At 57.6% G+C, this 13,268-nt stretch overlaps 4 protein-coding genes across 4 annotated transcripts; 3 read left to right on the top strand and 1 right to left on the bottom strand.

The window, feature by feature from the left end:
• Window positions 1-236: 236 nt before the first annotated feature.
• Window positions 237-3,047, top strand: ColSpa_05751 (elongation factor 2; the record flags this gene model as incomplete). The annotated part of the gene is made up of 3 exons (XM_049271963.1): window positions 237-244; window positions 470-2,975; window positions 3,030-3,047. 3 exons carry the CDS (start codon window positions 237-239, stop codon window positions 3,045-3,047), a joined length of 2,532 nt encoding a protein of 843 aa, XP_049127920.1.
• Window positions 441-3,101, bottom strand: ColSpa_05750 (uncharacterized protein; the record flags this gene model as incomplete). Its single annotated transcript, XM_049271962.1, has 2 exons — window positions 441-2,961; window positions 3,061-3,101. The coding sequence occupies 2 exons, from the start codon at window positions 3,099-3,101 to the stop codon at window positions 441-443; spliced, it is 2,562 nt and encodes an 853-aa protein (XP_049127919.1).
• A 5,501-nt stretch (window positions 3,102-8,602) lies between these two features.
• Window positions 8,603-11,062, top strand: ColSpa_05749 (uncharacterized protein; the record flags this gene model as incomplete). The annotated part of the gene is made up of 1 exon (XM_049271961.1): window positions 8,603-11,062. One exon carries the CDS (start codon window positions 8,603-8,605, stop codon window positions 11,060-11,062), a length of 2,460 nt encoding a protein of 819 aa, XP_049127918.1.
• A 1,192-nt stretch (window positions 11,063-12,254) lies between these two features.
• Window positions 12,255-13,239, top strand: ColSpa_05748 (cutinase; the record flags this gene model as incomplete). Its single annotated transcript, XM_049271960.1, has 2 exons — window positions 12,255-12,597; window positions 12,659-13,239. 2 exons carry the CDS (start codon window positions 12,255-12,257, stop codon window positions 13,237-13,239), a joined length of 924 nt encoding a protein of 307 aa, XP_049127917.1.
• Window positions 13,240-13,268: the final 29 nt, after the last annotated feature.

The raw sequence follows: 13,268 nt of genomic DNA, 5'->3' as shown, positions 1-13,268 counted from the left end.
CGATAAAAGAATCGGTAGAGGAGCTCGAGTTCCCCTGTCCGTTTCCTGGAACCGTCGACTTTTCAACGCTTCGGCACCTCACACTCTTCTCTGTCTGCCTTTTTTCTCTAGCAGAAAAAGGATTCAGCACTCTGTGAGCGCGGGGCAGATTCTTCAACCCCGCTTCGCCCAACTTCAACCTTACATCCCACCCGACTCAGAGATTTCAAAGAGCTCGCTGAGCCACCGCCGCCAAAATGGTCAAGTAAGTTCACCGTCAGCGTCGCACCACCTCGTTCCATCACCTGCCTCTCGTCTTCGCGATGGGCAATTGCGGCGTCGCTCTCCGTCGCTCCTGGACGCAAGCACAGGGCGACGAAGCTTCGATCGCTCTGTTCAGCGGCCAGGCCTTACCCCGCCCCTCGCTCAACCCCCTTCGGAGATAAGCTTCCACCACGGCCTCACCATGCTAACCACTGCCTCGCCACAGCTTCACCATCGAGGAGATCCGTGGGCTCATGGACAAGCCCACGAACGTCCGTAACATGTCCGTCATTGCCCACGTCGATCACGGAAAGTCCACCCTCACCGACTCCCTTCTGTCCAAGGCCGGTATCATCTCCACCGCCAAGGCCGGAGACGCGAGAGCCACGGATACCCGTGCTGACGAGCAGGAGCGTGGCATTACCATCAAGTCTACTGCCATCTCCCTGTACCACAACGTCGACCCCGAGGACATCAAGGACATTGCTGGCCAGAAGACCGACGGCACCGACTTCCTCATCAACCTGATTGATTCCCCCGGTCACGTTGATTTCTCTTCCGAGGTCACTGCCGCTCTCCGTGTCACCGACGGTGCTCTCGTCGTCGTCGACACCGTCGAGGGTGTGTGCGTCCAGACCGAGACTGTCCTGCGTCAGGCTCTCGGTGAGCGCATCAAGCCCGTCGTCATCATCAACAAGGTCGACCGCGCTCTTCTCGAGCTCCAGGTCTCCAAGGAGGACCTCTACCAGTCCTTCTCTCGTACCATCGAGTCCGTCAACGTCATCATCTCCACCTACTTCGACAAGTCCCTCGGTGATGTCCAGGTTTACCCCGACAAGGGTACCATCGCCTTCGGTTCCGGTCTGCACGGCTGGGCTTTCACCATCCGCCAGTTCGCTGTCCGCTACGCCAAGAAGTTTGGTGTCGACCGCAACAAGATGATGGAGCGTCTCTGGGGCGACAACTACTTCAACCCCCACACCAAGAAGTGGACCACCAAGAGCTCCCACGAGGGCAAGCAGCTCGAGCGTGCCTTCAACCAGTTCATCTTGGACCCCATCTTCAAGATCTTCTCCGCCGTCATGAACTTCAAGAAGGACGAGGTCACCACTCTCCTCGAGAAGCTCAACCTCAAGCTCGGTCCTGAGGACCGCGAGAAGGAGGGCAAGCAGCTCCTCAAGGCTGTCATGCGCACTTTCCTGCCCGCCGCCGACGCCCTTTTGGAGATGATGATTCTCCACCTCCCCTCCCCCGTCACGGCCCAGAAGTACCGTGCCGAGACCCTGTACGAGGGTCCCCCCGACGACGAGGCTGCCATTGCCATCCGTGACTGCGACCCCAAGGGTCCTCTCATGCTTTACGTCTCCAAGATGGTTCCCACCTCCGACAAGGGCCGCTTCTACGCTTTCGGTCGTGTCTTCTCCGGTACCGTCAAGTCTGGTATCAAGGTCCGCATCCAGGGCCCCAACTACACCCCCGGCAAGAAGGAGGACCTTTTCATCAAGGCCATCCAGCGTACCGTCCTGATGATGGGTGGTAAGGTCGAGGCCATCGACGACATGCCTGCCGGTAACATTGTCGGTCTGGTTGGTATTGACCAGTTCCTGCTCAAGTCTGGTACTCTCACCACCTCCGACACCGCCCACAACCTCAAGGTCATGAAGTTTTCCGTCTCCCCTGTCGTCCAGCGCTCCGTCCAGGTCAAGAACGCCCAGGATCTCCCCAAGCTCGTTGAGGGTCTCAAGCGTCTCTCCAAGTCCGACCCCTGCGTTCTGACCATGACCACCGAGTCTGGTGAGCACGTTGTCGCCGGTGCCGGTGAGCTCCACTTGGAGATTTGCCTCAACGACCTCCAGAACGACCACGCTGGTGTTCCCCTCATCATCTCCGACCCCGTCGTCCAGTACCGTGAGACCGTTGTTGGCAAGTCCAGCATGACTGCTCTGTCCAAGTCTCCCAACAAGCACAACCGTATCTACATGATCGCTGAGCCCATCGACGAGGAGCTCTCCAAGGAGATCGAGGCCGGCAAGATCAGCCCCCGTGACGATTTCAAGGCCCGTGCCCGTGTCCTGGCTGACGACTTCGGCTGGGATGTCACCGATGCCCGCAAGATCTGGACCTTCGGTCCCGACACCACTGGCGCCAACTTGCTCGTCGACCAGACCAAGGCCGTCCAGTACCTCAACGAAATCAAGGACTCCGTCGTCTCTGGTTTCCAGTGGGCCACCCGCGAGGGTCCCGTTGCCGAGGAGCCCATGCGTTCCGTCCGCTGGAACATCATGGATGTCACCCTCCACGCCGATGCCATTCACCGCGGTGGTGGCCAGATCATCCCCACTTCCCGCAGAGTCCTGTACGCCGCCGCTCTGCTTGCCGAGCCCGCCCTCATGGAGCCCGTCTTCCTGGTCGAGATCCAGGTTCCCGAGCAGGCCATGGGTGGTGTCTACGGTGTCCTTACCCGCAGACGTGGTCACGTCTTCGGTGAGGAGCAGCGCCCCGGTACTCCTCTGTTCACTATCAAGGCCTACCTCCCCGTCATGGAGTCCTTCGGCTTCAACAGTGACCTGCGCCAGGCCACCTCCGGACAGGCCTTCCCCCAGCTTGTCTTTGACCACTGGCAGCCTCTGCCCGGTGGCTCTCCCCTTGACGCCACCTCCAAGGTCGGCCAGATCGTCCAGGAGATGCGTAAGCGCAAGGGTCTCAAGGTTGAGGTTCCTGGTGTTGAGAACGTGAGTCTATCCTTTGATCCCCCATAGCGACACTGATGCTAACAAAACCTGCAGTACTACGACAAGTTGTAAACGCCTTTCCCACGGGTTAATAGAAAATGGCGTTGTGCCTTTTTGGGCAGTCATGACGAACTGGGTTTGGTGGATGATATCAAAAATTATGACCCCGTTCTTTCCATAGCTTTCGCGTAGTCTCGGAATGAAGACAAGTTCAATATGTACATCCGAGCGTAATGTGACGTGAATATACCCATGTGACGTGCAAGTGCAATGTGTTCTAGTGATGTTCCTGACGTTAAAAAGCCCAAGTGCTCGGCCATTGCAACTGCCTGATTCCGATATCAAGTTCATGTGCTTTCCTGTAAATTGGGGCATACCTCGAGCTCCTTCCTAGCTCAAATCATAACCGAAATACGTACCCGGCCGATTCCACTTAGGTTTTAAAGTGGGTCCTTTAGCGAACTCTGCAAATAAAATGTTCAGCCTCGCTCGGATCAAGTTCCTACTTCCACCAAACCTTCCTAGCTGAGCAAATTTTCGTCTGTTCGAGGGGCTTCCCGCCGAGCAACGACAATGACTCCATCCCTTTCTACGAGTACATAAGTATCAAGCTTATTGATACAGCAACTCATCGCTTGGTCCCATGGTTTCGCACGTGCCGCATTGCGACAATGTTTTTAGCGGCCGAGGACACGCCGTTGCTCAGGGCATGGCTTATGAACAAGCTGCCTGAAGTGTCCGTCTGCCCCAATTCCCCGTCATTGTTTGTCAAGCTGACCGTTCCCACGTAGATCCGATACGGAAACAGACATTTTGGCAGATTATGTCTTGGCTCTGCTCGCCTCCCAGGAAGGCGACGCTGCGCACATTCGTTCGGCATGCGAAAGCGAGCTGCCGCAGTTCCTAAACACAGGTCAGCCGCGTCGTACCAACGCGTCCCTTGAACAACCCACTAACGAAGCAACAGATGCCGCTCCGGAATTTGTTAACGAGCTGTTCGATGTCATCGAGTACAAGTCCTTCCTCCCCGGCGCGCCACCCCGCCCAAGAGGCGATCGGACCCGAATGTTCCCAGCTCAGTCGCATCCCCAGGCGCCGCGCTGCAAAGCGGCTCGCGGAAACGTTCCTACCATGAGAGGGGCGACGCCAGCACCTCTGGTGAGCGAGAGTCAGGCTTCGGCGACGAGCGCGCATACAAACAGCCGCGTCGAGGACAATGGGACTCGAGGATGCCCGGTCCGAGAGGGCACGGCAGTCCGAACGGCTACCCTATGCAATCGCATGTTCCCGATGGCCTTCAGCAGCCGTCACCCGCGACGGCGCCATATGACCCCAGCTTCCCGCAACCGCCGGCTGGTCCCCAGGACTGGCGCGGACTCCCTCAGATGCCGGCCTACCCACAAGGAGCGCCTTACGGCCCGCCCCATGGCTCGCGACGGAACAGGCAGAAATGCCGTGACTTTGCTACCAAGGGCTACTGTGCTCGGGGAAATTCTTGCCAGTATGATCATGGCATCGAGCCCATCTGGCTGCCGCCTAGCGGACCCAGTGGGCCTCCCAAGTTTGAAGGTTAGTACACGTCTGCCTTTGTTTTGCCTCCCCCCTCCGTAGCATGATGAGAAATCCGTCCGAGCATTTATGCGATGACTTTACAAATTTTATTATAAGGTTGACTACTGAAAGCTACACCTTGGTTTTGTCTTGGAAATATGAAATCGTTATCCAAGGTTGCAGACTAACCAGTCTTCAGATTTCGATCCTCGCGATGCGGCGTTGATGATGTCGCAGAACTTCCAGCAAATGCAACAGCTCATGGAGGCCTTCAACGCTGAACGGAGTGCTCGAGACGGCCGTAAGAACCGCCGGGGTGCTAAGGGTAGACGGCGCAATCATCGAGCCTCGTTCTCTGCGGAGGGTCCTGTCGATGACAAAACCAAAACTACCATTGTCGTCGAGAACATTCCCGAGGAATACTTCTCCGAGGAAGCAGTCCGCAAGTTCTTTTCGGAGTTTGGCAATATTGAGCAGGTCACCATGCAGCCGTATAAGCGGCTTGCGACCGTCAAGTACGACACGTGGGACGCTGCCAATGCTGCCTACCGGTCTCCAAAAGTCATCTTCGACAACCGTTTTGTTAGGGTCTTTTGGTTTGTCGACGAGAGCGAGCAGGCTGCGGCACGCGCCGCAAACGCCTCTGGCGAAGATCAAGAACCCGAGATCGACTTGGAAGAGTTTATGAAGAAGCAAGAAGAGGCTCAGCGACAACATGAAGAGAAGGTACAAAAGAAGGTGGAGCTTGACAAGCAACGCCAAGAGTTGGAGCAGCGTCAGCGAGAATTGCTCGCCCAGCACCGAGAAGTCCAGCAGAAGCTGCAGGCGAAGCTAGCATCCAAGAATGGCGATGCCGAGAACGCTGAGGATGGCTCATTGAACTCTGCGCTCCGTGCGCAGCTCGCCGCTCTTGAAGACGAGGCTAAGCTCCTCGGCCTGGACCCGAGCGCAACTGATGAGCCTACAACCTGGCATGCAAGCACGCGTGGTAGAGGTCGTGGCAGAGGCGGGTTTGCTCCGCGCGGACGTGGCTTCGCGCCTCGAGGCAGGGGGTCCTACCGCGGTGGATACAGAGGCGACGTCCACGCTGCCTATGCTGCATACTCGTTGGACAACCGTCCCAAGACTGTTTCTGTCACGGGCGTGGACTTTACGTCGTCTGAGAAGGACGAGGTGCTTCGGCAGTACCTTCTTGTAAGCCTACCTTCATCCCGCCCTTTTTTTTCTCCTTATTTCCTCAACTCTTTACACTCCCTTTTCAGTATGCTAATCTAAACTAGGGCATCGGCGAATTCACAGATATCCACACCACTCCTTCTGAGACAGAAGTTACCTTCAAAGATCGGAAGACGGCGGAAAAGTTTTTCTATGGTCTTCCGAAGCAAGAGATTCCTGGCATCGACGGTCAACTCGAGCTGTCTTGGGTTTCCAAGCCCCTGCCTCCGACCAAGACGACCGAAAACGTGGTATCGACACGTCAGAGCGCGCCTGACCATGATATGGCCATGGGTAACGCCGCACCTAACGGGTCTTCGGCGACCACTTTAGACCAGCAGCCGGAGCAGCAACCTGAGATGGACTATGATGTCGCGGATGACGATGAATGGGGAGTAGAATAGGGAAGAATCCCCAGTTGCGGGATGCACGTGAGGCAGATGCATATGGCGATCTGGCTCATCTAAGTCCTGTTCATGCACGGGGCGGAGAGCCAGCCGGCTTTATGATTCATGAACATGTTTGTAGTATTACCTGTATACCCTGACAATATTGAGCTGGGCCGGGCGGTGGCATGACAACAAGCCTAGACGACGGCTCGTCGGTGAATGACCGGATCTTGGGCAAGATCCTGTGTTATGATAGAGAACAGAAGGAGGCAAGCAACTGGTTAGAAGAATCGATACCAAGACTTGATACCCCCTATGTTGAGTCCCTACAATGCACCGTACATTGCGCCGCAGTGACCCCGTGCTGCACTACTCAGACGGTGGATATTGAATCAAAATGCTATGAGATACGCGGTTTGAGGTATCGTCCATAAAGCCGCCATTGTCCACGGTTCAGTCGCACTTCCACAAGGTCTAAGCCGGCCCCGCTATCCGTGTGTGCCAGGATGAAATCAAGCGCTCTTTGAGTTCGCCCGGAATCGCTTTAGGGGCGCTTAACAGTGGAAGAGCCTCCAAGCTTTAGTGGTCTGACCATGAGAGATGCCGCAGCGGGGCTGAGAGCAACAAAGAGTTTGAGGCATAGTCTCGATGTCTGTGGTGCTGGGTAGATGTCAAAACCCAAACCTTGCACATCGAGTATCGAACCCTTGGATACAGGACAAGTCTACCACGTGAGTGGCCGCTTTCTTGATGACCAAGCATAACTTTAATTATAGGGTGACGAGAACCCTGCATACGGTATCAACAGACAGATAGAACGGAAAGTCTGGCGTCGTATCAAGATCTTTGCAAGACACTCAAAACATCGCTGGTCGCGGGGGCTGAGATGAGCCTTCTAGGGGGGTTCCTTCAAGCACGCTCGTCAGTTCTACCTGTCCAGACTGCTGAGCACCCAAGCGACAGTGGAAAGACCACGAGCACTCCGAGTCGACGACAGAGAAGGCCAGCACGAATTCCCACGCAAGACTGACACGCCGGCTTCCCGTCGGAACGACACGGCGTAGAGAAGGAGTCGGATGTGGGGCCGATACCGACCAGCCCGGACTCTGGCGCCGAGCGCAGCTCGGGCGCCAAGTTGTTTGTTGCGAATGCAAGCCTGCTGGACAGGTTCCAGGGCGAACCAACTAGGAACAGGATTCGTGGCGAAGCGTTGAGTCAAGGCGTTGATTCGGCTTCAATACCTGCCGTGCGTTTCAGGTCATGGCTCAGCCAGAGACTTTCCAAGCAACTAACAGAGCTTGATTTCCCCTCTCGCTGCCTCCTCGTTTTCGTGCAGAGCCTTTGGGCCGCGTTGTGACACGATGCTTTGTTGCTGCCCAGGCGTGCCAGGCAAAAGTTGTGCACTCGTACTGCATTGAAACTTTTCTCGGTGGCTACAGCGCCTCTTTGTGTTTGTTCGAGTCGGGCATGACAAGTCGTAATGCAGGTCGCAAGCTGCATCAGGCCAGTGGGACACGACCCCAGGCCAAGTGCCAGCGCAGATGAGAGTGGATCTGCGGCGGATTAGTGGCGATTAGGAACCTGTCTTGCTGGATTCCGGTGGATGCATGAGCCAGGGTCGGCATGTCGGTTCAAGGGACACTCATCACCGAGGGCTCAGGGAGGCACGGAGGGTGTTGGGACGTTCGAGTCTGTCTCTCGAGTCTGTCACTCCCTACACTAAGCATGTACAGCAGGGAGATACGATAAGCCACTGTAGTGTACAAGGCGATCCTGGGCTTCCTCCGGGCCCCGCAGCCCCTCTGGGGATTGGTGCCGTTCCTCGCTAAACCGGCAAGTGTGCAGCTGACCAGACTCCCAAGATAGCGTTTGCAGTGGCCAGTGACCGTGACTTTACCAACCAAACAGCAAGTCCAGTCCCCCTCCACGTAACTCGCCTTGGTTCCCAAGGCCGCTGGCGGCTGGTCCGACGAACGACAAGCTTCAAGTCCTTAATTACCCGGCCCTACCTGCATGCATGTCACCATCGCTTGTCGCTGTGAAGACTGACCGCAACTCTCCAACCCCTCCTGGTGCCAGCGCCGTCTCCCTGTTGTCGTTTGTATCGCATTTCTTCATTTCGGATAGCCCATTTCTCGATACACTACTGGCGCCAGTGAACCACCGGTACCCTTGCTTGACTCAGAACCCAAGTCAGGGACAGGGAGCGAAATCGGGGGTGTCGGGGCGAAGCGGTGCGCATATGACGTCCTACCGCCAGACCCGTTTGTTAAAGAATAATTAACCTGGTGACTAACACGACGAAACCACCTGACAAAGACACCACCACCAACCACACAAACTCACCCACAACCGGAGCAAAGAGACGACAGGAGGCATGGTCGATTTCTCCTTGACCACCGCCAAAATTGCGAACTCGACACCAGATCTGAGCCGCAGCCGCGCTGTGGTTCAGACCTTGCCGACCAAACCATGCCCATCTTCCAGGACGATCTCGAACACCCGCCGCCCGCCGCTGATTGCCCGGGTGCGACCGAGCCGGCCTCCTTTCACCAGCAAACCACCATGCCGTCCTTGGCGAGGAAGCTCTCCGAAGAGAGCATTCGGACGGAGCTTTGCGAGGGACCCATTCTGGAAAGCCCGAGACCGTCGACCCCGGAGAGCGACTCCGCCGCAGTCACGTCGGATCGAGCCGAGTTGATTGAGCGACTGAAGCGTGGGGAGAGCCCGACTTGGGTCCCGAACCGCCATGTAGGATCACCTAGAAACGCCAAAGACGCCCCGTTTGCTCACAACATCACCCAGCTTGAGTCGCTGTTCAACAACCTGCCCCGTCCAACCACGCCGCGAAACTCGCGCCCGCTATCGAGCTCATCCAACCTACTACCCCCGGCGAGCATCACTCCAGAGAAGGCGGATGGGCCACAAGAGGATGATGAGAGGCTACGCGAAGGATTAAGAATACAAAGGCCAAGGTCTGCCCTGCACAGCGGCGACTTCACCGAGGACCAACCGCGAGGAAAGCAACAAGGGGCGCAAGAGGAGCTGGAAGAGAGCAACCACAGGCACACCGAGTGCTTGGCGTCTCGCAACTCGTGGATCGCAACGTCGCCCCCGCGAGACTTTTCGGCGTTTCGGTTAGAGGGGAGAATACCGTTCCCGGCCGCGCATGACGACTACAGATCTGTGCCATCGTCTTTGTCCTCGTCATTCTCGTCTAGTTTCGTATACAAGCCGCCAACGAGCCCGCTGGTCCAATCCGAGAGCAATGACGACGTTGACCTGTCGGCACCGCTACACAGCATCAATATCACAGCGAGTCCCCTGAACGTGAATTCGCGCCGGCACACGCTGAACTCGGCCGTGGGTTCGCCGTTTGCTGTTCCGTCGCCGAGTTACCCTGCACTTCACAGGCAAACCTTGCAACGAGGGGCAGTGCTGCCGTATCAAGCACACCAACCACGGCGGTCTCTTACGTCTGCCTCCCAGGTGATACTCGCCGGGACCTCGCCGCAAACGCCCGCATTTCTGAGACCCAGGCGACCTTCCTTCAACGCAGATACTTCCCCCTTGCAGCATGCGTCCATGGTCGGGTCCTACGAAGAGAGCATCCTTCGAGGCCGAATGTCGACGACGCCGTCGAAACCGCTCGATTTTCTTGCTCAGATTGGTGTGCTGGGTCTAGGGAAATGCAAGTCTAGTTTAAGGTGTCCGCCCCACGTTACGTTGCCCTTTCCCGCTGTATTCTACAGCTACGGAGGAACATCACAAGGTCGCGTACGATCAGAAGACGGGCCGAGTCCGTACGTTGGGCAAATTGACCTGGAAAACGGTCTGCCGAACCCCGAAGACGGGCAGCGTTCGAAGAGGAAGATGCAGACCAGGGTCGCTGATCGAAGGATCGTCGAAGACAATGTGACTATGAGCGACGGCCCTGCAATGGCGGACGGTTCGGATCGCGAGGCACGCCGAGCGCAGCGTGCGAGGCGCAGGTCAGGGTCACCGAGAGCGCCGCCGGGTGGAAGTTATCGGATACCCGAAAAGGGCCAGATCCAGATTGTGATCAAGAACCCGAACAAGACGGCCGTGAAGCTGTTTCTGGTCCCATATGATCTTGCTGGCATGGAACCCGGGACGAAGACCTTTATCCGACAACGGAGCTACTCAGCTGGTCCCATCATTGAGAACGCGCCTGGGCTTGAGGAGGCTGTGGGTTCGGATCGACCGATCTTGCGTTATCTCGTGCATCTGCACATTTGCTGCCCCGCCAAAGGGCGATACTATCTCTACAAGAGCATTCGCATCGTTTTCGCCAACCGGGTTCCCGACGGCAAGGAGAAGCTGCGCAACGAGACTACGTGCCCCGAGCCTCGGTACACGCCGTACAAGCCCATCCGAGTGATGCACCCGCCGCTATCCAACAGCAGCGGCCCCGCGGCAACGCTTGCGGCCGAGAAGGCCTTCAGGAGGCGCAGCGCGGGCTTTTCGTTAGGCCAGTCTATTTACGGGCTCGACGGACCGGACGGGCTCTCGCAGTCCCCGCAAGCGACGGGACAGAAGTCGTCGCCGTCTCCTTTCAGTTTCGGCGACAACACTCAGCCGGTCGAGGCCATTCCGTTCGCTCTCTCAGGGCGGCCTCGTCTCGGGAGCGACATCAGCGACAGCACCAACACTACGACCACCACTCCGGGAATCCTCTCGCCGCAGTACTCACAAGCAAGCAGGCCGACGACCAAGGACGGCTGGGAGGCTCACATCGCTCGATACGAAAAGCTGAACAAGGGCGACGTTGGGTACGGCGGCAACGCGTTTGTCCCATCTGGGCGCGGAAGCCCAGGAGGCACGGAAGGTTTACTTTCTCAGCGGCTTCGGTCCCTCGGAGTACAGAACCAGGGCGAGCTGCCTTCGGACAGTCGGGAGAGTCCGGAGTAAGTCACATATTGTACATACCGCATCACTACGTATTTACCACTCTGGGTTATATGGGCTTGGGACTACGGATTGGAGTTTGTCATACGGAGGGTATCATAGACGGCGTTTGAGTTTATGGTTGTGTGCTAGGACGGCACCATCTACGGGAAATATAAAACGTAATTACTCATCCTGGCTTCCCAGGCATCTTACCATGTGTGGCTAAGTAGGACCCTATGAACGCTCCCCGAGCTCACGGCGTGACGAAGACTGGACGCCAGATGCCTCCCCGAGCCTTGTTCATCGTCTGGCTCTCGCTGGGATCCGACGGGGTCTCTCAGCTCTCCGCCGCCCGAGTGCGAGGTCGACCACAGGCACTCGGCGGCACGTACCCTGCAAGGACACGGACGGCGCGCCTAGGAAGCGGGCCGAAGACGCACATTCGGCACTGTTAGGTGAGTCCAGACTGGCAACGTCAGACTGTCTGTTGACCAGATGCAACGTAGATCGATCACCCAGACAGATAAACGGCTGCATCGAGAAGAATCAACTCCTGCGTCCCCAGACATCGGGCCAGGAGGAGTGGTTCCGAGCAGTGCGCCCCCGATCCTCCCCGCAACCGAGGCTTTTTGCTAATTACCTCGATGACGAAGGAGCTGCCAGTCCAACGTAACTCGTGTCCAAGCACGACTCTTGCGCTGTCATTGGGCTTTAAATCGATCCGTTGTCGATATCAGACGGTTTCACTCCGGCACGTCCTCGCCGTCGCCCGCAGCGGGCTGAAACGCCTTCGCCTTCGGCTGTATGATGCAGAGCGTGCGGCTTCTGGCCATCTTCCCGATGATTCCCCTCGTGGATGTCTCTGAGCGCAAGCCGGGCTGCGTCATTCGTGGACGGATGAGGGGACCGCCAAATACGCAATGGCCGGCGTGGGATACTTGGCTTTGCAGGTTCTTCAGCCCATGTGGTTGTGACGCATCTTCCCACCCACGTCTCGCGGCCACGTCCAAGCTTTGAAATACCCTGGACACCCCCTTTCCACTTCTGATTTCTTTAACTGTGTTGAGATAATCTTGGCCGATCAGGATCTTGCTCACCCTGCGGCTCTGCGGATCTTGTCCGACCCCTTGGCGACCATCCCACCCAGTAATCCGAACGAAATATAACACCCCCCCATTCTTGCAACAACGTCATTGGCAACAACAGGGGCCCGATGAGGCGGTCTCTAGTCCTCCTGTCGGCGGCGCTGCTGTGCCAGCAGACGACGGCGTTGACCGTACCAAAGCCCCGTGACCGGGACTTGTCGAGTCTGCTCTCCGGCAAACTCGACATCCTCGACCGTTTCTCCAGCCTGGTGGTGGACAAGGTCGTCAGCACTACGATCCTCGTTGTGAGGGCGCTGAAGGAGACTGTCGACGAGAATGGAATCACCCAAAACGACCTGGACAACATGCTGGGGGTCAACAGCACCACCGGCCTGCCCGTAAGGAACTCGACGTCGGCCGTGACGTGTCCGGATGTTGCCGTCATCTTTGCGAGGGGAACGAATGAACCTGGTATGTCTTGAGATGATGAAGGGGGGCTCGTTAACAAATGCAACCGGCTGACATCCATCAGGGAACGTGGGCTTCCTCACGGGCCCGCCCTTCTTCGACGCCCTTAGAACGTACATGAACGGCACCGGCACCATCTCCATCCAAGGTGTCAATCAGTACCCCGCGGACCCGCCGGGCTTCTTCGCGGGCGGCTCGATGACGGGCGCCACCTCGGGCGCGCAGGTGGCCTCCCGCACGCTAACCATGTGCCCCAACACGCGTCTCACCGTGTCGGGCTACTCGCAGGGCTCGCAGGTGGCCCGCCTCGCCATCTCGCAGCTGCCGCCCGACCAGCAGGCCCGCATCTCGAGCGTGGTGCTCTTCGGCGACCCCCTCGGCGGCGCGGCCGTCCCCGGCGTCGACGGCTCGCGGCTGCTCGTCGTCTGCCACGCCGGCGACAACATCTGCGAGGGCGGCGACTTCATCTTCTCGTCGCACCTCGACTACAGCACCGACGCGCCGACGGCCGCGCTGTTCGTAATGCAGAGGAGCAACCTCGGCCTCGCGAGCCGCGACGCGCAGAACGAGGGCATGCGCGGCACCATGGTTGGCAAGGTGCAGGGGATCATGCAGTCTCGCAAGGACGGTATAGCGAGCGATTAGACGGGGTTTTGCGAGACATATTTCAATTC

Source organism: Colletotrichum spaethianum (genome assembly GCF_022836535.1).
Source record: "Colletotrichum spaethianum MAFF 239500 DNA, contig13, whole genome shotgun sequence".
NCBI classification, from domain to species: Eukaryota; Fungi; Ascomycota; class Sordariomycetes; order Glomerellales; family Glomerellaceae; genus Colletotrichum; species Colletotrichum spaethianum.
The sequence above is the reverse complement of the archived record's forward strand: the minus strand, read 5'-3'. Positions and strand labels throughout refer to the sequence as shown.